Genomic DNA, 24,961 nt, shown 5'->3' with positions numbered 1-24,961 from the left:
GGCACCAGATATGAGATCTGCGTATTAGACTAGGCACCAGATATGAGATCAGTGTATTAGACTGGGCACCAGATATGAGGTCTGCGTATTAGACTGGGCACCAGATATGAGATCTGTGTATTAGACTGGGCACCAGATATGAGTTCTGCATATTAGACTGGGCACCAGATATGAGATCTGCGTATTAGACTGGACACCAGATATGAGGTCTGTGTATTAGACTGGGCACCAGATATGAGATATGCGTATTAGACTGGGCACCAGATATGTGTTCTGCGTATTAGACTGGGCACCAGATATGAGATATGCTTATTAGACTGGGTACCAGATATGAGATCTGCGTATTAGACTGGGCACCAGATATGAGATCTGCGTATTAGACTGGGCACCAGATATGAGGTCTGTGTATTAGACTGGGCACCAGATATGAGATATGCTTATTAGACTGGGCACCAGATATGAGTTCTGCGTATTAGACTGGGCACCAGATATGAGATATGCTTATTAGACTGGGTACCAGATATGAGATCTGCGTATTAGACTGGGCACCAGATATGAGATCTGCGTATTAGACTGGGCACCAGATATGAGGTTGCTTATTAGACTGGACACCAGATATGAGATCTGCATATTAGACTGGACACCAGATATGAGATCCGTGTATTAGACTGGGCACCAGATATGAGGTCTGCATATTAGACTGGGCACCAGATATGAGATATGCATATTAGACTGGGCACCAGATATGAGATCTGCATATTAGTCTGGACACCAGATATGAGATCCGTGTATTAGACTGGGCACCAGATATGAGATCCGTGTATTAGACTGGGCACCAGATATGAGGTCTGCATATTAGACTTGACACCAGATATGAGATATGCATATTAGACTGGGCACCAGATATGAGATCTGCATATTAGTCTGGACACCAGATATGAGATCCGTGTATTAGACTGGGCACCAGATATGAGATCTGTGTATTAGACTGGGCACCAGATATGAGATCTGTGTATTAGACTGGGCACCAGATATGAGGTCTGCGTATTAGACTGGGCACCAGATATGAGATCTGTGTATTAGACTGGGCACCAGATATGAGATCTGTGTATTAGACTGGGCACCAGATATGAGATCTGTGTATTAGACTGGACACCAGATATGAGATCTGCGTATTAGACTGGGCACCAGATATGAGGTCTGCGTATTAGACTGGGCACCTGATATGAGATCTGCATATTAGACTGGACACCAGATATGAGGTCTGCGTGTTAGACTGGGCACCAGATATGAGGTTTGCGTATTAGACTGAGCACCAGATATGAGATCTGCGTATTAGACTGGGCACCAGATATGAGATCTGCGTATTAGACTAGGCACCAGATATGAGATCAGTGTATTAGACTGGGCACCAGATATGAGGTCTGCGTATTAGACTGGGCACCAGATATGAGATCTGTGTATTAGACTGGGCACCAGATATGAGTTCTGCATATTAGACTGGGCACCAGATATGAGGTCTGCGTATTAGACTGGGCACCAGATATGAGATCTGTTTATTAGACTGGGCACCAGATATGAGGCCTGTGTATTAGACTGGGCACCAGATATGAGGTCTGTGTATTAGACTGGGTACCATGTGTAAGATCTGCATATTATACTGGGCACCAGATATGAGATATGCGTATTAGACTGGGCACCAGATATGAGTTCTGCGTATTAGACTGGGCACCAGATATGAGATATGCTTATTAGACTGGGTACCAGATATGAGATCTGCGTATTAGACTGGGCACCAGATATTAGATCTGCGTATTAGACTGGGCACCAGATATGAGGTCTGTGTATTAGACTGGGCACCAGATATGAGATATGCTTATTAGACTGGGCACCAGATATGAGTTCTGCGTATTAGACTGGGCACCAGATATGAGATATGCTTATTAGACTGGGTACCAGATATGAGATCTGCGTATTAGACTGGGCACCAGATATGAGGTCTGTGTATTAGACTGGGCACCAGATATGAGATATGCGTATTAGACTGGGCACCAGATATGAGTTCTGCGTATTAGACTGGGCACCAGATATGAGATATGCTTATTAGACTGGGTACCAGATATGAGATCTGCGTATTAGACTGGGCACCAGATATGAGATCTGCGTATTAGACTGGGCACCAGATATGAGATCTGCGTATTAGACTGGGCACCAGATATGAGGTTGCTTATTAGACTGGACACCAGATATGAGATCTGCATATTAGACTGGACACCAGATATGAGATCCGTGTATTAGACTGGGCACCAGATATGAGGTCTGCATATTAGACTGGGCACCAGATATGAGATCTGCATATTAGACTGGACACCAGATATGAGATATGCATATTAGACTGGGCACCAGATATGAGATCTGCATATTAGACTGGACACCAGATATGAGATCCGTGTATTAGACTGGGCACCAGATATGAGGTCTGCATATTAGACTGGGCACCAGATATGAGATCTGTGTATTAGACTGGACACCAGATATGAGATCTGCGTATTAGACTGGGCACCAGATATGAGGTCTGTGTATTAGACTGGGCACCAGATATGAGGTCTGCATATTAGACTGGGCACCAGATATGAGGTCTGCATATTAGACTGGGCACCAGATATGAGGTCTGCATAATAGACTGAGCACCAGATATGAGATCTGCGTATTAGACTGGGCACCAGATATGAGATCTGTGTATTAGACTGGGCACCAGATATGAGATCTGTGTATTAGACTGGGCACCAGATATGAGATCTGTGTATTAGACTAGGCACCAGATATGAGATCTGTGTATTAGACTAGGCACCAGATATGAGGTCTGCGTATTAGACTGGACACCAGATATGAGATCCGTGTATTAGACTGGGCACCAGATATGAGGTCTGCATATTAGACTGGGCACCAGATATGAGATCTGCATATTAGACTGGGCACCAGATATGAGATCTGCATATTAGACTGGACACCAGATATGAGATCCGTGTATTAGACTGGGCACCAGATATGAGGTCTGTGTATTAGACTGGGCACCAGATATGAGGTCTGTGTATTAGACTGGGCACCAGATATGAGATCTGTTTATTAGACTGGGCACCAGATATGAGATCTGCCTATTAGACTGGGCACCAGATATGAGATCTGCGTATTAGACTGGGCACCAGATATGAGGTCTGCGTATTAGACTGGGCACCAGATATGAGGTCTGTGTATTAGACTGGGCACCAGATATGAGATCTGTGTATTAGACTTGGCCCCAGATATGAGATCTGTGTATTAGACTGGGCACCAGATATGAGGTCTGTGTATTAGACTGGGCACCAGATATGAGGTCTGTGTATTAGACTGGGCACCAGATATGAGGTCTGTGTATTAGACTGGGCACCAGATATGAGATCTATGTATTAGACTGGGCACCAGATATGAGATCTGCGTATTAGACTGGGCACCAGATATGAGATCTGCGTATTAGACTGGGCACCAGATATGAGATCTGCGTATTAGACTGGGCACCAGATATGAGGTCTGCATATTAGACTGGGCACCAGATATGAGATCTGCGTATTAGACTGGGCACCAGATATGAGGGCTGCGTATTAGACTGGGCACCAGATATGAGATCTGTGTATTAGACTGGGCACCAGATATGAGGTCTGTGTATTAGACTGGGCACCAGATATGAGGTCTGTGTATTAGACTGGGCACCAGATATGAGATCTGTGTATTAGACTGGGCACCAGATATGAGGTCTGTGTATTAGACTGGGCACCAGATATGAGATCTGTGTATTAGACTGGGCACCAGATATAAGATCTGTGTATTAGACTTGGCCCCAGATATGAGATCTGTGTATTAGACTGGGCACTAGATATGAGGTCTGTGTATTAGACTGGGCACCAGATATGAGGTCTGTGTATTAGACTGGGCACCAGATATGAGATCTGTGTATTAGACTGGGCACCAGATATGAGATCTGTGTATTAGACTTGGCCCCAGATATGAGATCTGTGTATTAGACTGGGCACCAGATATGAGGTCTGTGTATTAGACTGGGCACCAGATATGAGGTCTGTGTATTAGACTGGGCACCAGATATGAGGTCTGTGTATTAGACTGGGCACCAGATATGAGGTCTGTGTATTAGACTGGGCACCAGATATGAGATCTGTGTATTAGACTTGGCCCCATAGCAGAATTTTGGGGATAAATTAGCAGTCGTGGTCCGGCCTCTTGGAGGCTACTTCTCATCATATGTGACCATGCACTGAGCTGGCGCATAGGTAACACAGCCTCAATAACTCTGATAATAACGGTGGTAATGTACTATAGCTACTTCAGCTGTAATATACAACATGAAAACGAGTTTTATGGTAAGAACTTACCCTTGTTAAAACTCTTTCTGCGAGGTACACTGGGCTCCACAAGTCTGGACAATGGGGTGCAGAGTAGGATCTTGATCCGAGGCACCAACAGGCTCGAAGCTTTGACTGTTCCCACAATGCACAGCGCCGCCTCCTATATCACCCCGCCTCCCAGCACAGGAGCCCAGTTTAGTTATCCAGCCCAATGCAGTAGCAGGAAAAGAGACGACAACGGTTAGTAGCCACAACACCACACTCTCACGACAAGAGAAGTGTCAGCGGCTAATGCCATATCAACCCAAAGAAGCTAAGTGCATCAGAGTGGGCGCCTTGTGGAGCCCAGTGTACCTCGCAGAAAGAGTTTTAACAATGGTAAGTCCGAGCAGAGGCCGGTTTCCGGGCCCGCAACATAGTTTTGACCTCTTCAGAAAAAACCCTTAGCTCTTAAGACGGAAGCTTCAAGAGCCACGCCGTCAAAGACAGCCGGGCTAGGTCCTGGTAGACACAGGGGCCCTGAACGAGGAGGTCTGGGCATTGTGGAAGTAGAAGTGGACTCTCTGACGATAGGCCTTGCAGGTCTGAGAACCAGTGCCGTCTGGGCAACGCCGGAGCTATGAGAAGCAGATTTCCTTTTTCTTGCTTGAACTTCCGAATTACCCTGGGCAGGAGTGACACCGGAGGGAACACGTACGGCAGCCGGAACCTCCACGGCACTGCCAGCGCATCCACAAATGATGCTTGAGGATCCCTTGTCCTTGTTCCGAAGACCGGAACCTTGTGATTGTGTCGAGACGCCATCAGATCCACATCTGGAAGACCCCACCTTTCCACGAGGAGTTGAAACACTTCTGGATGGAGGCCCCACTCGCCGGCATGCACGTCCTGACAACTGAGAAAGTCCGCTTCCCAATTCAGGACTCCCGGAATGAATATTGCCGATATTGCCGGTAGATGGCGTTCCGCCCAACGTAGAATCCGTGAGGCTTCCTTCATTGCCAAACGGCTTCGAGTGCCACCTTGATGATTTATGTAAGCCACTGTGGTGGCGTTGTCTGACTGTACTTGAACAGGACGGTTCTGAATCAAATGCTGGGCTAGGTTCAACGCATTGAAGACCGCCCGCAATTCCAGAATGTTGATCGAGAGGAGAGATTCCTCCTTGGTCCACCGACCCTTCAAGAAGTGCTGCTCCAGCACCGCGCCCCAACCTCTTAGACTGGCATCTGTCGTCAACAGGACCCAGTTGGATATCCAGAAGGGACGGCCTCTGCACAGTTGTCGGTCCTGGAGCCACCAGAGCAGCGACAAACGGACCTCCGGAGTCAAAGAGATAATTTGAGACCTGATCCGGTGAGGCAGGCCGTCCCACTGGGCTAGAATCAGCTTCTGGAGGGGGTGAGAATGGAATTGAGCATACTCCACCATGTCGAATGCTGATACCATGAGGCCTAGCACCTGCATTGCCGAATGTATCGACACTTGTGGACGAGAAAGGAAGCAACGAATCCTGTCCTGAAGTTTCAGGACTTTCTCCTGAGACAAGAGCAACCTCTGGTTGTGAGTGTCCAACAGCGCTCCCAGATGCACCATGCTCTGAGCAGGGACCAGGGAGGATTTCTTCCAGTTGATGAGCCACCCGTGGGCTTGTAGAAACCGGACCGTCATATCCAGATGACGCAGGAGAAGATCTGGGGAATTTGCAGGATTAACAAGTCGTCCAGATACGGCAGTATCCTGACCCCTTGACGGCGGAGTGCCACCGTCATCACCGCCATAACTTTGGTGAAGACTCGCGGAGCCGTTGTTAAACCAAAAGGTAACGCCCAAAACTGGTAATGGAGGTTGCCAATAGCGAACCTCAGGTATTGTTGATGTGACACTGCTATAGGAATATGCAGGTAAGCATCCTGTATGTCCAGGTAGACCATCTAGTCCCCAGGTTCCAAGGCCAGAACCATAGAGCGAAGGGTTTCCATACGGAACTTGGAAATCTTCACAAACTTGTTCAGTGCCTTGAGGTTGAGAATGGACCGGGAGGACCCATCCAGTTTCGGGACTAGAAACAGCGGAGAATAGTACCCCCGGCCCCTCTGAGCAATAGGCACCTGTACTACGACTCCTGTATCCAGGAGGGTCTGTACCACCGAATGCAGAGTATTTGCCTTTGTCTGGTCCGACGGGACGTCTGTCTGGCAAAATCGATGAGGGGGTCGGTTTTTGAAGGCTATGGCGTAACCTCGAGTGACGACTTCCCGTACCCAGGCATCTGAAGTGGTCTTCAACCATTCCTGGGTATACCCTAGCAGCCAGACCCCCACCCTGGGATCCTCCAGGGGGAGGCCCACCCCGTCATGCGGCAGGCTTGTCGGTCTTGGCTGCTGGCTGACGGGCAGCCCAGGCTCTCTTGGGCTTTGGCTTACCAGGTTTGGAAGTGCGGGCCTTCTTATGGTATGCCTGACCTTTTGCTTTACCTGAAGGACGAAAGGGGTGAAAGGACGTGCCTTTGGCCTTCGACACAGAAGGAGCTGTATTAGGCAGACAGGCAGTTTTGGCAGTAGCCAAGTCAGCCACTATCTTATTTAAGTCTTCCCCAAACAGAATATCACCCTTGAAAGGGAGTACCTCCAGGGTTTTTCTAGAGTCCAGATCCACAGACCAGGATCTCAGCCACAATATCCTGCAAGCCAGGACTGACGTAGTAGAGGCCTTGGCTGCTAGGATACCGGCATCAGAAGCTGCCTCTTTAATAGAGCGAGAAGCTGTGACAATATATGACAAGCATTGTCTAGCATGGTCAGAGGAGATTTCAGCTTCTAACTCCAAGGCCCATGCTTCAATAGCCTCTGCAGCCCATGTAGCTGCAATAGTGGGCCTTTGTGCAGCACCCGTGAGGGTGTAAATCGCTTTTAGACAACCCTCGACACGTTTATCCGTAGGCTCTTTTAGAGACGTGACGGTAGTGACAGGTAGAGCTGAGGAAACCACCATCCTAGCCACATGTGAGTCTACTGGAGGAGGCGTTTCCCAATTCTTAGACCGCTCTGGCGCGAGGGGATAGCGAGCCAGCATCTTCTTTTGAGGTACAAACTCCGTACCCAGGCTTTGCCAGGGTTCCTGACGTATATCCACTAGGTGGTCAGAGTGAGGTAAAACTTGTTTAATCACCTTCTGACGCTTGCACCTATCTGGTTTCTTAGGAGGAACGGATGGCTCGGGATCATCCGTAATCTGCAGAATTACCTTAATAGCCTCCAAAAGATCAGGAACATCCACATGTGAACTACCCTCCCCATCAGCCGTAACTGAGTCAGAACCTGTGGTGTCAGTGTAAGCAGGGCTGATGCTAGGGTGTCCGGCGCCCCCCTGCAAACAATAAATTTGCGCCTTCCCTCCCATGTGTAGTAAAGGGACAGTGCTTGTCAAAGGGGCGTGGTCTCACATGGAAGGGGCGTGGCCACATAATAGTGTCCCCAATTCAAATTACGCTACACAGTATCACAATCATATTAACATTATACTACACGTAGTGCCCGATTCATATTGCACCAAACAGTTGTGTATTTAATTCACATTACGACACACAGTAGTGTCCCTTATATACATAAGACCCGCAGTAGTAGTGCCACACAAAATGCCCACAATGATAGCGTGCCTAATACATAATGCTCAAAGTAGTCGTGCCACACAGAATTCCCACAGTAGTTGTGCCACACAGAACGCCCACAGTAGTTGTGCCACACAGAACGCCCACAGTAGTTGTGCCACACAGAACGCCCACAGTAGTTGTGCCACACAGAACGCCCACAGTAGAGTGCAGTGAGGAGGCAGGAGCCAGAGGGACCAAGCCGGAGCCGTGCTTCACGCTGCTGAGCGGGAGAGCACCACCTCTGTGCGGAAGAGTGCTGCCGGCGCCAGAGCCGGATAAAGTTTTAGGGGGGCCCGGAGCACTTAAGACAGGGAGGCCTTTACCTCTTGTCAGCACTGCCCCCTGGCTGTGTCTGTGCAGGTCCTATCCCATGGGGCCATCTAGAACATACAAGGGCTTGGCTAATGGAGGGAACCTTCAGCTTATCTCCCCAGTGTCTCTCAGACTCAATCACCTCCTAGTATCTCTTTATTACTGTGGATGTGGTGCGTCTTTCTTTATGTTGGAAATCCCGTGAGTGCTGCATGGCTTGCTTGTTTACGTATTCCCTATTTGGAGGGCACCGGGACCATTTGCTGTAGTGGGAAAGCTGGTGTCAGTCACATTGCCTCATATATGGTACAGAGTATATGATATATGATATATATATATATATATATATATATATATATACACATATACACACATACATACAGCACCTATACCCAGCACTCTTCCAGATACACAGCCATACATTACTTGCTCCGATGCCCTCCTAGGTATACTGGTACCATATATATGCAGGTTTGGTAAGGCAAATAAAAATGGATTCACTGTGGTAACAAGGGGGCAGATGTATTAACCTGGAGAAGGCATAAGGAAGTGATAAACCAGTGATATGGGCAAGGTGATAAAGGCACCAGCCAATCAGATCCAATATGTAAATTAACAGTTAGGATCTGATTGGCTGGTGTGTTTATCGCCTTGCACATATCACTGGTTTATCACTTCCTTATGCCTTCTCCAGGTTAATACATCTGCCCCAAAGTCTCCTGTGCGCCGCCTTACCAAACCTGCATATATATGGTACCAGTATACCTAGGAGGGCACCAGAGCAAGTAATATATGGCTATATATATATATATATATATACGTGTAGCTGGTGCAGCACTCCAGTCGCCTGGAGTGCCGCACCAGCTACACGTATATCTTCCATGATGTGAAGGCACTCGGCGCAGTACTGATATCAATGGGAGAGACGGACCTTCCGTTGGCTATATATATATATATATATATATTTATATATAATATCCAGAAGTTTGGCACTCCATGTAAATGAAGGGCAATTTATACAATCACATACACACATAAAAAAAAATATGTGGGAGGGCACAGTACGATATATATCTCATAGAGCACCACTTTATTCCTGGCACCACAGCAGGCAGTCGGCGGCACCCCCCCTCCCACATCCTCGAAGAAGAAGTGGCCAGTAACCACAGTACTGCCGGCACACTGCACCCCCACCCACGGTACAGTTCTTCCCTCCGTCTGTTAGTTTTCCGCCGGGGGCGGAAAACTCACCTCCACACAGCAGCAACTTCAAGCAAGCAAACCCGGCGCTCTGTGGAGCGCTTCAGAGAAGTGAAGCTGCTCCCTGGGGACTTCGCCGTGACAGACCTTTTGCGGAGGTACACTGTCCCGGCAACTGCTTTCAATTAAGTAGTACTACCCCTGAGCCCCTCCCCTTTAATCCAGCTCGTGCCGGCACCGCTGCCTAAAGTGCAGGAGGAGGGGGCGGAAACAGGAGGGAGGGAGCCGGAGCCGCGCTACACGCTGTCTGCGTCTGTCATACAGTGTGACAGACGCAGAGCCAGCCGAGAGCCAGCAGCAGCAACAGCAAAGCGGGGAAAGCGCCTCTTCCGACCAGCGCCTCCCTGCTTTGCGCCGGTTCTGAGTGTAAGTGCTGTCTTCAACAGACGAGGTGTCAGTGACAGCAGTGGATTGTGAGGAGACGAGCGCTCGCTTAGAGGACCTCTTGGACTTAGGCAAGCGATGGTCAGACTTTTTAGTAGTCAGGTACTGGTTCAACTTCTTTAATTGAGCAGATAAATCGTTCCGCACACGGCGGGTTAGCTGCAGGGACCACATACGGTTGTACCGGCATTGGGGGTCCCATAGGGGGCGTTAGTTTATGAAGTAGCGTATGCAGAAGCATGGAAAAAGCGCTCCACGGAGGGTCAGTATTTGCCTCCGTTGCCACAGTCCCACTGGGGGGCAAGGAGCCCCCAGAACCAGAGCCCACAGCTGCTATATTCTCCTCATAGGTATCTGCGGCTTCAGCAACACCGGCAGTGTGTTCCGCCCCAGAACCGTTACCCTCAGAAGCAGACATGATAGAACTTGCAGTATCAGGTAACACAGTACAATTATTAGCAGCACTATATCCCTAAACCCAAACCCCTGCGCAGTGTAGTCAGCACCAGCAGAGATAAAGGAGAGATATGGTGACTAAATCACTGAGAAAAATACGTAATACAGTATATCTTTGTGAAAATCCTATATCAGATAAAACCTGACGCACCAAGCCCCCTCAGGTTATAGAATATAGGGATAGCAGGTTGAGAGAAAGACACGAGATGGACACCACTCAGCTATCAAATGCACACACAGAAAGTCACAGTTTGTACAATGCAGAGGTTATTACTGACAATAATACTGCACTGGACTAGCTTACACAGCTATATAACAATAGATATAACAGTACACAGTAAGAACTGGATGTATATCACAGGGTAATTATACTAGTAAACCCTGACTAAGTGCGCTCTTTCTTACTAACACTGACTAAAAAGGCAGGTAGAATACTTAAGTGTCATGTAAAGTCACAGCACTGACAACCAGGCGGCTTTACACAGGAGGATTTGCCCAAGCAGTCCCAGGAACAGTGAGCTGAGGGATAATGGCGCCGCAGACACTGCCAGGGAGTGAGGAAAAATAAGAATTTACTTACCGATAATTCTATTTCTCATAGTGCGTAGTGGATGCTGGGGACTCCGTAAGGACCATGGGGAATAGCGGCTCCGCAGGAGACTGGGCACATCTAAAGAAAGCTTTAGGACTATCTGGTGTGCACTGGCTCCTCCCCCTATGACATTCCTCCAAGCCTCAGTTAGGATACTGTGCCCGGACGAGCGTACACAATAAGGAAGGATTTTGAATCCCGGGTAAGACTCATACCAGCCACACCAATCACACCGTATAACCTGTGATCTGAACCCAGTTAACAGCATGATAACAGAGGAGCCTCTGAAAGATGGCTCACAACAATAATAACCCGATTTTTGTAACAATAACTATGTACAAGTATTGCAGACAATCCGCACTTGGGATGGGCGCCCAGCATCCACTACGGACTATGAGAAATAGAATTATCGGTAAGTAAATTCTTATTTTCTCTAACGTCCTAGTGGATGCTGGGGACTCCGAAAGGACCATGGGGATTATACCAAAGCTCCCAAACGGGCGGGAGAGTGCGGATGACTCTGCAGCACCAAATGAGAGAACTCCAGGTCCTCCTCAGCCAGGATATCAATTTTGTAGAATTTTACAAACGTATTTGCTCCTGACCAAGTAGCTGCTCGGCAAAGTTGTAAAGCCGAGACCCCTCGGGCAGCCGCCCAAGATGAGCCCACCTTCCTTGTGGAGTGGGCATTTACAGATTTTTGGCTGTGGCAGGCCTGCCACAGAATGTGCAAGCTGAATTGTACTACAAATCCCACGAGCAATAGTCTGCTTAGAAGCAGGAGCACCCAGCTTGTTGGGTGCACACAGGATAAACAGCGAGTCAGATTTCCTGACTCCAGCCGTCCTGGAAACATATATTTTCAGGGCACTGACAACGTCTAGCAACTTGGAGGCCTCCAAGTCCCTAGTAGCCGCAGGTACCACCAATAGGTTGGTTCAGGTGAGACGCTGAAACCACCTTGGGGAGAAACTGAGGACGAGTCCTCAATTCCGCCCTGTCCGAATGGAAAATCAGATAAGGGCTTTTTCAGGATAAAGCCGCCAATTCTGACACGCGCCTGGCCCAGGCCAGGGCCAACAGCATGACCACTTTCCATGTGAGATATTTTAACTCCACAGATTTAAGTGGTTCAAACCAATGTGACTTTTGGAACCCAAAACTACATTGAGATCCCAAAGTGCCACTGGAGGCACAAAAGGAGGCTGTATATGCAGTACCCCTTTTACAAACGTCTGAACTTCAGGGACTGAAGCTAGTTCTTTTTGGAAGAAAATTGACAGGGCCGAAATTTGAACCTTAATGGACCCCAATTTCAGGCCCATAGACAGTCCTGTTTGCAGGAAATGTAGGAATCGACCCAGTTGAATTTCCTCCGTCGGGCCTTACTGGCCTCGCACCACGCAACATATTTTCGCCAATTGCGGTGATAATGTTTTTGCGGTTACATCCTTCCTGGCTTTGATCAGGATAGGGATGACTTCATCCGGAATGCCTTTTTTCCTTCAGGATCCGGCGTTCAACCGCCATGCCGTCAAACGCAGCCGCGGTAAGTCTTGGAACAGACAGGGTCCTTGCTGGAGCAGGTCCCTTCTTAGAGGTAGAGGCCACGGATCCTCCGTGAGCATCTCTTGAAGTTCCGGTTACCAAGTCCTTCTTGGCCAATCCGGAACCACGAATATAGTGCTTACTCCTCTCCATCTTATCAATCTCAGTACCTTGGGTATGAGAGGCAGAGGAGGGAACACATACCCTGACTGGTACACCCACGGTGTTACCAGAGCGTCTACAGCTTATTGCCTGAGGGTCCCTGGAACTGGCGCAATACCTGTCGAGTTTTTAATCACGTGGAAGACTTCTGGGTGAAGTCCCCACTCTCCCGGGTGGAGGTCGTGCTGAGGAAGTCTGCTTCCCAGTTGTCCACTCCCGGAATGAATACTGCTGACAGTGCTATCACATGATTTTCCGCCCAGCGAAGAATCCTTGCAGCTTCTGCCATTGCCCTCCTGCTTCTTGTGCCACCCTGTCTGTTTACGTGGGTGACTGCCGTGATGTTGTCCGACTGGATCAACACCGGCTGACCTTGAAGCAGAGGTCTTGCTAAGCTTAGAGCATTGTAAATGTCCCTTAGCTTCAGGATATTTATGTGAAGTGATGTCTCCAGGCTTGACCATAAGCCCTGGATATTCCTTCCCTGTGTGACTGCTCCCCAGCCTCGCAGGCTGGCATCCGTGGTCACCAGGACCCAGTCCTGAATGCCTAATCTGCGGCCCTCTAGAAGATGAGCACTCTGCAACCACCACAGGAGGGACACCCTTGTCCTTGGTGACAGGGTTATCCGCTGATGCATCTGAAGATGCGATCCGGTCCATTTGTCCAGCAGGTCCCACTGGAAAGTTCTTGCGTGGAATCTGCCGAATGGGATTGCTTCGTAGGAAGCCACCATTTTACCCAGAACCCTTGTGCATTGATGCACTGAGACTTGGCTCGGTTTTAGGAGGTTCCTGACTAGCTCGGATAACTCCCTGGCTTTCTCCTCCGGGAGAAACACCTTTTTCTGGACTGTGTCCAGGATCATCCCTAGGAACAGAAGACACGTCGTCGGAACCAGGTGCGATTTTGGAATATTGAGAATCCAATCGTGCTGCCGCAACACTACCTGAGATAGTGCTACACCGACCTCCAACTGTTCCCTGGATCTTACCCTTATCAGGGAATTGTCCAAGGAAGGGATAACTAAAATTCACTTCCTTCGAAGGAATATCATCATTTCGGCCATTACCTTGGTAAAGACCCGGGGTGTCGTGTACCATCCATACGGCAGCGTCTGAACTGATAGTGACAGTTCTTTACCATAAACCTGAGGTACCCTTGGTGAGAAGGGTAAATTTTGACATGAAGGTAAGCATCCTTGATGTCCCGAGACATCATGTAGTCCCCTTCTTCCAGGTTCGCAATCACTGCTCTGAGTGACTCAATCTTGAATTTGAACCTCTGTACGTAAGTGTTCAAAGATTTTAGATTTAGAATCGGTCTCACCGAGCCGTCCGGCTTCGGTACCACAACAGTGTGGAATAATACCCCGTTCCCTGTTGCAGGAGGGGTATCTTGATTATCACCTGCTGGGAATACAGCTTGTGAATGGCTTCCAAAACTGTCTCCCTGTCAGAAGGAGACATCGGTAAAGCCGACTTTAGGAAACGGCGAGGGGGAGACGTCTCGAATTCTAATTTGTACCCCTGAGATATCACCTGAAGGATCCAGGGGTCTACTTGCGAGTGAGCCCACTGCGCGCTGAAATTCATTGAGACGGGCCCCCCACCGTGCCTGATTCTGCTTGTAAAGCCCCAGCGTATACTGAGGGCTTGGCAGAGGCGGGAGAGGGTTTCTGTTCCTGGGAACTGGCTGATTTCTGCAGCCTTTTTCCTCTCCCTCTGTCACGGGGCAGAAATGAGGAACCTTTTGCCCGCTTGTCCACGAAAAGACTGCGCCTGATAATACGGCGTCTTCTCATGTTGAGAGGCGACCTGGGGTACAAACGTGGAATTCCCAGCTGTTGCCGTGGCCACCAGGTCTGAAAGACCGACCCCAAATAACTCCTCCCTTAATAAAGCAATACTTCCAAATGCCGTTTGGAATACGCATCACCTGACCACTGACGTGTCCATAACCCTCTACTGGTAGAAATGGACAACGCGCTTAGACTTGATGCCAGTCGGCAAATATTCCGCTGTGCATCACGCATATATAAAAATGCATCTTTTAAATGCTCTATAGGCAAAAATATACTGTCCCTATCTAGGGTATCAATATTTTCAGTCAGGGAATCCGACCACGCCAACCCAGCACTGCACATCCAGGCTGAGGCGATTACTGGTCGCAGTATAACACCAGTATGTGTGTAAATACCTTTTAGGATACCCTCCTGCTTTCTATCAGCAGGATCCTTAAGGGCGGCCATCTCAGGCGAAGGTAGAGCCCTTACAAGCGTGTGAGCGCTTTATCCCCCCTAGGGGGTGTTTCCCAACGCACCCTAACCTCTGGCGGGAAAGGATATAATGCCAATAACATTTTAGAAATTATCCGTTGTTATCGGGGGAAACCCACGCATCATCACACACCTCATTTAATTTCTCAGATTCAGAAAAACTACAGGTAGTTTTTCCTCACCGAACATAATACCCCTTTTTTGGTGGTACTCGTATTATCAGAAATGTGTAAAACATTTTTCATTGCCTCAATCATGTAACGTGTGGCCCTACTGGAAGTCACATTCGTCTCTTCACCGTCGACACTGGAGTCAGTATCCGTGTCGGCGTCTATATCTGCCATCTGAGGTAACGGGCGCTTTAGAGCCCCTGACGGCCTATGAGACGTCTGGACAGGCACAAGCTGAGTAGCCGGCTGTCTCATGTCAACCACTGTCTTTTATACAGAGCTGACACTGTCACGTAATTCCTTCCAACAGTTCATCCACTCAGGTGTCGACCCCCTAGGGGGTGACATCACTATTACAGGCAATCTGCTCCATCTCCACATCATTTTTCTCCTCATACATGTCGACACAAAAGTACCGACATACAGCACACACACAGGGAATGCTCTGATAGAGGACAGGACCCCACTAGCCCTTTGGGGAGACAGAGGGAGAGTTTGCCAGCACACACCAGAGCGCTATATATATACAGGGATAACCTTATATAAGTGTTTTTCCCCTTATAGCTGCTGTATAGTTAATACTGCGCCTAATTAGTGCCCCCCTCTCTTTTTTTAACCCTTTCTGTAGTGTAGTGACTGCAGGGGAGAGACAGGGAGCTTCCCTCCAACGGAGCTGTGAGGGAAAATGGCGCCAGTGTGCTGAGGAGATAGGCTCCGCCCCTTTTTCGCGGACTTTTCTCCTGCTTTTTTATGGATTCTGGCAGGGGTTAAATGCATCCATATAGCCCAGGAGCTATATGTGATGCATTTTTTTTGCCATCCAAGGTGTTTTTATTGCGTCTCAGGGCGCCCCCCCCCCCAGCGCCCTGCACCCTCAGTGACCGAAGTGTGAAGTGTGCTGAGAGCAATGGCGCACAGCTGCAGTGCTGTGCGCTACCTTGTTGAAGACAGGACGTCTTCTGCCGCCGATTTTCCGGACCTCTTCTGCCTTCTGGCTCTGTAAAGGGGCCGGCGGCGCGGCTCTGGGACCCATCCAAGCTGGGCCTGTGATCGTCCCTCTGGAGCTAATGTCCAGTAGCCTAAGAAGCCCAATCCACTCTGCACGCAGGTGAGTTCGCTTCTTCTCCCCTTAGTCCCTCGATGCAGTGAGCCTGTTGCCAGCAGGTCTCACTGAAAATAAAAAACCTAATCTAAAACTTTCACTAAGAAGCTCAGGAGAGCCCCTAGTGTGCACCCTTCTCGTTCGGGCACAGAGATCTAACTGAGGCTTGGAGGAGGGTCATAGGGGGAGGAGCCAGTGCACACCAGATAGTCCTAAAGCTTTCTTTAGATGTGCCCAGTCTCCTGCGGAGCCGCTATTCCCCTTGGTCCTTACGGAGTCCCCAGCATCCACTTAGGACGTTAGAGAAAGACAGATATGCAGCTCCAGGGCGGGAACACTTGCTGGAAATGGCGCCCTGGGGTGGGGTAGGGGCTTCAGGTCTAAGTCTTATCCCCCTTGCTGGCAATACCACCGGGTACTGTGGGCGATATTAAAATCGTTTTTAAGAGAAAACCTGACCTGAGCCCATGTCCTGGTGATCTAGTGGGATCGCCTGTATCCACAGTGTCCACCGCCAGCGTGCACGGCCCGCCTCCCACTGACCGCGCCGAATTGCGATAAAGACCGGGTCCAGAGAGCGGGACCCACTTACCACCTCCCGAAGCGCGGCCACGCGATCCTGGAGAGCCCCAGCCGGATCCTGGAGAGCCCCAGCCGTGTGTGTCTAACGTGAAGAGAAACCGGAGCCTCCGCTGTAGGTACCCGGCAACCAGCTGGGGAGAGCTGGAGCTGCAGCAGAGAATGTCACAAGACATTTACCACCGCTGCTGCCCTTGAAGTTTTAACTTTTTACCTCATAAAAAGCTTTTCTTAGGTCTGCTTGGAGCAGCCCCTCTGTTATGTGCCTGCTTACTGCAGCACCAACTTACAAACTGAGCTCCTGTGCTGGGAGGCGGGGTGATATAGGAGGCGGCGCTGTGCATTCTGGGAACAGTCAAAGCTTTGAGCCTGTTGGTGCCTCGGATCAAGATCCTACTCTACACCCCATTGTCCAGACTTGTGGAGCCCAGTATACCCCGCAGCAGAAACATGTATTTTAATATACAAAAATTTAGTACAAATATCTGTGAGCACTTATTCCCCCCCCCCCAATGCTTCCCTTATGATGACCCTGACATGACCGTGCGTTATCTGAGTGATGTTTGCTCTTCTGCTTGCAGGTCTCGGAATGCAGTTGGCCTGTAAGACAAGCTCCCAGTTTGCATAATTTATTTGCAGTCTGCAAGAACATGCACAACTGGTTACAGCAGAACCCCAAAAACGTGTGCGTCATACACTGCATGGTGAGTGGCTGTAACGCGCGTGGAAAAATAAATATCATATAGTTGACTTATTTCATTTACAGTTATCACTTGTAAAATAGGAATTAGCAATAAGTCACTGCTTTTACTGTAGTATTATATATTATATTATATTATTACTGTCCCTTGTTATATACAGTAGCATAGCTGGAAGTTACATTCCCTGGTTTTAACATTTTATCCTTGGAAATTTTTGCATGTTAAAATAAATTCCAAAAAGTGCAGTTTAACCAAATTCAGTAAAGTCACATCGTGGGCTTCTCGTACTCATTGAGACAGTATAATAGGTGTCGTTCTTAGATGCACTAATCAGGGGACATTTTAAGAGAGGTGGGGGCCCATGTGCACCCCCCCAAGCCCCTCCCACCCCATACTTTTTCCAGACGGCAGCATTCTTCCAGTGATATATTTAGAAGGATGGTGCATGCACAGGACACAGCGAATACTCTTTGCAAGCTCCCGTGCAGCCGCCATCTTTCCGTAGATAATGAGGGAAAGATGAAGCCACCGGTTTCAGTTCTAGGGGAGCGGGAGGCATCACATGGGCACAGTAACATTTCAGTCCTCTGGACCATGGGCCTGCCCTGTGTACTGCACATCCTGCACCAATTACAGATATGCCACGGGCACCTTATGTTAGTATATTGGCAGTAGGCACTTGTCTGTGTGTCAGATTACAGCGCAGCATTCGCTCTCAGACCAGGAATATGATACAGGGCTGATTACTCAGCAGTCGGGTAACGCTGCTTATCTTTCTCCTCTGTATATTACAGGATGGCCGCACCGCCTCTGCAGTTCTAGTCAGTGCGATGTTCTGCTTCTGTCACCTTTTCTCCAATCCGGTCCCCGCCATCCAACTGCTCAATTCCAAACGGCCGGGAATAGGACTGTGGCCCTCACACAGGAGGTGAGAAAACGTCAGGTCTTTTATCTGTATATCATTGGCCACAGTTACCGATGGCGAGACCTAACACGTGATTATTAACATACATTCTGCTTAAGATGCAGTCACAGTGTCAACATTTATTATGTGTACACTGTAATGCCGACATGGTCTAAATATCTGCATTTTTATGACGACGTGCCCCGAATGACGGCACTGTCAGAATGTCAATTAGAATGTCGACACTTGAAGTTAGGGTTAGGCTAAAACATTCGGACCGCCGATATACTGAACATCTTGACATGAATGTTGATATATCATACCGCTCCATTCCACCCAATGGAATAAGGGCCTAATTCAGACTTGATCGCTCGCTTGGGGTTTTTTGCAGCGCTCCGATCAGATAGTCGCCGCCCATAGGGGAGTGTATGTTTGCTTTGCAAGTGTGCGATCGCATGTGTAGGAGAGATGTACAAAGAGATCTTGTGCAGTGTCTGCGCAGCCCAGGACTTACTCAGCCACTGCGATCACTTCAGCCTGTCCGGTCCCAGAATTGACGTCAGACACCCGCCCTGCAAACGCTTGAACTAGTGATGAGCGGATTCGGTTTTACTTGGTTCTTAAAACAGCATCTTATTGGCTCACGGATGTCACGTGTTTTGGATAGCCAATAAAACGCCGTTTTGAGAACCGAGTAAAACCGAATCCGCTCATCACTAGCTTGAACACGCCTGCGTTTTTCCAACCACTCCCCGAAAACGCTCAGTTGACACCCACAAACGCCTTCTTCCTGTCAATCTCCTTGCGATCGCCCGTGCGAATGGATTCTTCGTAAAACCCATCGCACAGCAATGATCCACTTTGTACCCGTGCGACGCACCTGTGCATTGCGGTGCATACGCGTGCGCAGTTCTGACCTGATCGCAGCACTGCAAAAAACGCTAGCGAGCGATCAGGTCTGAATGACCCTCTAAGACCTTTTGTCTAGTTACATTTACTCTACATTTGGGTTTAAATAAAAATAATAATGATAAAATATCCTCCAGGCGCGTCAGACATCAACAACGGGCATCGCCGGTCAGTGACGGGATGGTGTGAAAAATCCGATCGCACGGGCGTTCGCAAGGAGATTGACAGGAAGTGGGCCATTTGTGGGTGGTAACTGACCATTTACTGGGAGTGTCCGGAAAAACGCAGGCGTGCCCAAGCGTTTTCAGGGAGGGTGTGTGACGCTCCAGCCCCGATCAGCCTGATGTGATTGCACTGTAGGAGTAAGTCCTGGGCTGCGCACATACTGGATATTTAGCAGCTCGGCGTACACATAGGATCGCACACTTACACGGAGAATGTACACTTCCCCTGGAGGCGGCGACTACTGAACGCAGGACAGCCCATCGATCAGGTCTGAATCAGCCCCACACTCATGACACTTCCATTGATGTAATGATTTGCATATTCCCATTCGTTTCTAGCCTGCCTCTGTGCCTCGCAGCCTGGGCTAGAGATTACACTCGCTGGAGACGAGAGAATGGCAGAAACGTGTAATAAAGGGATAATTCATCTTTCGTGTTCTGTTTTGTATGCAGAATAAAGCAGTAAAGCAGTTCTTTGCAGGTACATAGGATACATTTGTGACCTGGTGTCTGATAAGCCGGTACTGCCGCACTGCAAGCCTGTTGTCATCAAGGGAGCCACCATCAGCCCCGTGCCGTGCTTCAACAAGCAGAGGAACGGCTGCCGCCCTTTCTGCGAGCTTCTGATTGGTGAAACGCGCATCTTCAGCACAATGCAGGACTACGAGAGGATGAAGTGAGTGATGTGCTGTAATAACACTGGGCTCTTGTCTTACAGTACTGTACATTAGTGACTGAAATGCTTGTTTACAGTATATCCGCTTATACTTACACTAGTGTACGGTGAGACATGTTACTAGGGTCAGAGCAGCTGTTTTATTCATGCTTCAAAACTAGTTACACATAGACAAGCGACTGATGAGGGGGACGGGACTAGAACAGCTGGTAGCCAATTGGAGCATTGGACAGTTTAACAGACCTATACATCAGAGGAGGACCCAGCAATGCCAACTCTCCACCCCAGGTCCCTCAGTCTGCACTTCTAAGCATGTACAGAAGCTGGCATATGCGCAGTGATGCCCTGTGCCCTGGCCTTGTTGTCTGACCCAGTAGGAGGTAGCTATGTTGTTGTCTGATCCAGAAGAGACAGCCATGTTGTTGTCTGGCCCAGAGGAGGTATTATATTGTTGTCTGACCCAGTGGAGGCAGCCATGTTGTTTTCTGACCCTGAGGAGGCAGCCATGTTGTTGTCTGACCCAGAGGAGGCAGCCATGTTGGTCTCTGAGCCAGAAGAGACTGCAATGTTGTTGTCTGGCCCAGAAGAGGTATTATATTGTTGTCTGACCCAGAGGAGGCAGCCATGTAGTTGTCTGACTCAGATGAGGCAGCCATGGTGTTTTCTGACCCTGAGGATGCAGCCATGTTGGTTTCTGACCCAGAGGAGGTCACCATGTGGTTGTCTGACTCAGTGGAGGCAGCTATGTTGTTGTCTGACCCAGAGGAGGCAGCCATGTTGTTGTCTGACCCAGAGGAGGCTACTATGTGGTTGTCTGACCCAGAGGAGGCAGCCATGTTGTTGTCTGACCCAGAGGAGGCAGCCATGTTGTTGTCTGACCCAGAGGAGGCAGCCATGTTGTTGTCTGACTCAGAGGACGCAGCTATGTTGTTGTCTGATACAGAGGAGTCGGCAATGTTGTAGTCTGACCCAGTATTCCTGACAGGGCAGCCTATCAGCACATTAGACACTGGTGACATCACTGAACCGGCTGCGTTAACAATCTGCATCTGGTGTACATTGGTCCAGCCACATACATACACATAATAAGTGGAGTTGGCATAAGCAGAATGTATAGAAGTAATACGTGTACAATAAAGTTGTTTGTGCGTCGAGGGTATTTTAGTGAGTTTTCTTTTACTTTTTTGTCTATGTAAGGGAGTATCGCGTCCAGGAAGGAAAAGTATCGTTCCCTCTGGGAGTCACCGTCCATGGAGATGTTGTCGTTTCCATTTACCACATGAGGTCCACAATTGGTGGAAGGCTACAAGCGAAGGTAGGTATTGTATGCAAGCATACATGTGCTCTATTAAAAACCAAATACACAGTTATATCCATATGTTACATTAGAATAGAAAGGACACTGCAACATGCTGTAGTGTGTGCACAGAATAAGACCTGGTCATTTTGGGGTTCTTGGTAATCACATTTAGGGGGGGACTTTGTCACTCTCAATGGGGTATATGCAATTGCGGTCGAATTATGGCTGACCGCAAAGTTCCCACTATTGAAGATAATGGAGCGGCATAGTGCTATGCGCCGTCTGACAGCTCAGACGCGCATAGCCAATCAGGAGAGTGCCACGACGTGGCGCTCCCTGATTGGCTGAAGGGACCCTCTGTGACAAGAGTCACGGGGGGTCTCAGCAGTCGGGGAAAGGGGTCCCATGTGTAAACATGGGACCCCTTTCAGTGCGTGGTCCGTGTTTGGCGTTTTATTATTTTGCCAAGTACGTGGATTACAAACCAGAAGAGGACAGATCTACACTGGATTTTTGTGAGTATAATTTTATTTACATGTAACCCGGGGATTCTACGTGGAGAAGGGGACCGAGTCGGCGTGTCAACATAGGTAAGTATGTGTGTGTCGGCGTGCATGTTTGTAATAAAGTTTTACTTTCACGGTGTGCGTGTACTGTTTTTGTTTGGGTATTTTTTTTGCAGTAGAACTACAGGTACCAGCGGGCCCGCTTTCCCCCCACATGCTGGTACTTGTGGTTCTCCAAGTACCATCTTGCGGGGGAGGCTTGCTGGGACTTGTAGTTCTGCTACAAAAAACAATATTCTTTATTTTTGTCACTTGGCTATCAGCCTCCCATCCGCAGCCCTTGGATGGGGGGGACAGCCCCGGGCTTCACCCCTGGCCCTTGGGTGGCTGGAGGGGGGGACCCCTTGATTTAAGGGGTCCCCACTCCTCCAGGGTACCCCAGCCAGTGGTGACTAGTTAGTGATTTAATGTCACGGCCGCAGGGACCAATATAAAAGTGTCCCCCGGCTGTGGCATTATCTCTCTGACTAGTGGAGCCCGGTGCTGGTGTTAAAAATACGGGGGACCCCTACGTTTTTTGTCCCCCGTATTTTTGGCACCAGGGCCAGACGCAGAGCCCGGTGCTGGTTGTGAAAATACGGGGGACTCCCTGTCATTTTCCCTCCGGATTTTTACAACCAGGACCGGCTCAAAGAGCCCGAGGCTGGTTATGCTTAGGAGGGGGGACCCCACGCATTTTTTTTCAGGATTTTTTACACATTCCCACCCCTTCCCACTGAAAAACATGCTCTGATCTCTCCATATTATTTTAGTCAGAAAAAAAAAAAATATTCTTTTAAAAAATATATTAAATAATACTTGTGGCTCCTAATAGACAAACCAAGTAGATAATCCCTTCTAATATAAATAGATATGTTATTAGCAATAAAAAAAACACAAAAAACCCATGTTTTTAAAAAAAATTATTAGATCCCGCCAGCAAAATGAGGCGGACTGAAATTGACGAAATGACTGTCGAAAAGCACTGTTGTCGAATCGACATTCTTCAATTGAATATACTTTTGTCGAAAAGCCGCATTTTTACCATTGCAGACATGTCGAATTTGACAACTGTCGAATTGCAAAAAGTCGAATTTGAAACGGCCGTTTTTTTTGTCGAAAAGTACTGTATTGCATTGTCAAATCATTTTTTTGTGTCGAAAATGCCCCGTTTTTCGACATTTGCGGCAATTCGACCGCAATTGCATATACCCCAATGTCTGTTAGAGATGAAGAGGCCTATTTACTAAGCCTTGGAGACCAACTGGGATACGGTCCTTAGGCCGACCTTACTTAGGTCGACACTCAATAGGTCGACCACTATTTGTCGACATGCATTAGGTCGACACCTGCAAATGGTCGACATAGCAGATGTCGACACGGGTTTTTCACATTTATTTATTTATTTCAAATTTTTTTCTTTTTCATACTTTACGATCCACATGGACTACGATTGGGAATAGTAACATGAGCCGAGCGCAGCGGTATTGGAGCACGGATTGGGGTTCCTGGTCACTTTACGAAGAAAATGACACCAAAAAAACTTTAAACACTCATGTCAACCTTTCCCATGCGCCGACATACTGCCTGTCGACCTGTAGTGGTCGACCTAATGAGTGTCAAACTAAATAGGGTCGATCCAACAAACCCATTCCAGACCAACCAGATCCTATCTTTTCTCAAACACGGCCTTTGACATGGCAGCTAAGAGCTGATTGGCTGGTACTTTATCTCTGTCCAGTTTATCTCTTGCCAAGGCTTAGTAAATAGATCCCACAGCCTGTAACATGGCAGTTAGGAGCTGGTACTTTATCTCTCTCCACTTTAACTCTCTCTGAGGTTTAGTACATTTGCTCCTAATGCTCGTGCATACATAAAGCACAGTATATTAATAACATCTCAGCCTAGCTGTCAGGGATAGAATAAAATGACTTTCAAAGTTTAAAAAATTGAGGGAACTGATTGGGAAATTAGATTGGGATCTCCGCTGGGACTGATGTGAATGATTTAACTTTCTCTAATCTGAAAATAATTATTATAACATTTAATTTACCTTCAAGCTACCAGCAAATCTATTGCCGACCATTCAATTGCGGTAGCTCTATAGCAGTGGTTCTCAAACTCGGTCCTCAGGACCCTACACAGTGCATGTTTTGCAGGTAACCCAGAAGGTGCACAGGTGTATTAATTACCTGCAAAACATGCACTGTGTGTGGTCCTGAGGACTGAGTTTGAGAACCTGGGATCTAGCACACACGTTCTCAAACTCAGTCCTCATTACCCCACACAGTGCATGTTTTGCAGGTCTCCTTACAGAATCACAAGTGAAATAATTAGCTCCACCTGTGGACCTTTTAAAATGTGTCAGTGAGTAATTAATACACCTGTGCACCTGCTGGGTTACCTGCAAAACATGCACTGTGTGGGGTCCTGAGGACCGAGTTTGAGAACCTATGCTCTATAGTAATATCACAGTGATATGTTGCCTTTGGCTCAGTGATGTCTGTTTCAATTATAGAAATATAGGCTCTAATTCAGACCTGATCGCAGCAGCAAAATTTTTCTCTACTGGGCAAAACCATGGGGGTCATTCCGAGTTGTTCGCTCTGTATTTTTTTCTCGCAACGGAGCGATTAGTCGCTAATGCGCATGCGCAATGTCCGCAGTGCGACTGCGCCAAGTAAATTTGCTATGCAGTTAGGAATTTTACTCACGGCATTATGAGGTTTTTTCTTCGTTCTGGTGATCGGAGTGTGATTGACAGGAAGTGGGTGTTTCTGGGCGGAAACAGGCCGTTTTATGGGAGTGTG

At 48.3% G+C, this 24,961-nt stretch overlaps 1 protein-coding gene across 3 annotated transcripts in view; it reads left to right on the top strand.

Moving 5' to 3' along the window:
* DNAJC6 (DnaJ heat shock protein family (Hsp40) member C6) overlaps nucleotides 1-24,961 on the top strand; it is a 275,117-nt gene that overhangs the window by 101,325 nt on the left and 148,831 nt on the right. For all 3 annotated transcript variants that reach the window (XM_063939170.1, XM_063939171.1, XM_063939169.1), the window contains 4 exons: nucleotides 17,474-17,596; nucleotides 18,388-18,521; nucleotides 20,112-20,306; nucleotides 21,504-21,621. In XM_063939170.1, coding sequence (XP_063795240.1) covers nucleotides 17,474-17,596; nucleotides 18,388-18,521; nucleotides 20,112-20,306; nucleotides 21,504-21,621 — 570 coding nt within the window. The remainder of the gene's footprint in view (nucleotides 1-17,473; nucleotides 17,597-18,387; nucleotides 18,522-20,111; nucleotides 20,307-21,503; nucleotides 21,622-24,961) is intronic.

Source organism: Pseudophryne corroboree, chromosome 9, assembly GCF_028390025.1.
Source record: "Pseudophryne corroboree isolate aPseCor3 chromosome 9, aPseCor3.hap2, whole genome shotgun sequence".
Lineage (NCBI taxonomy): Eukaryota > Metazoa > Chordata > Amphibia > Anura > Myobatrachidae > Pseudophryne > Pseudophryne corroboree.
The sequence above is the reverse complement of the archived record's forward strand: the minus strand, read 5'-3'. Positions and strand labels throughout refer to the sequence as shown.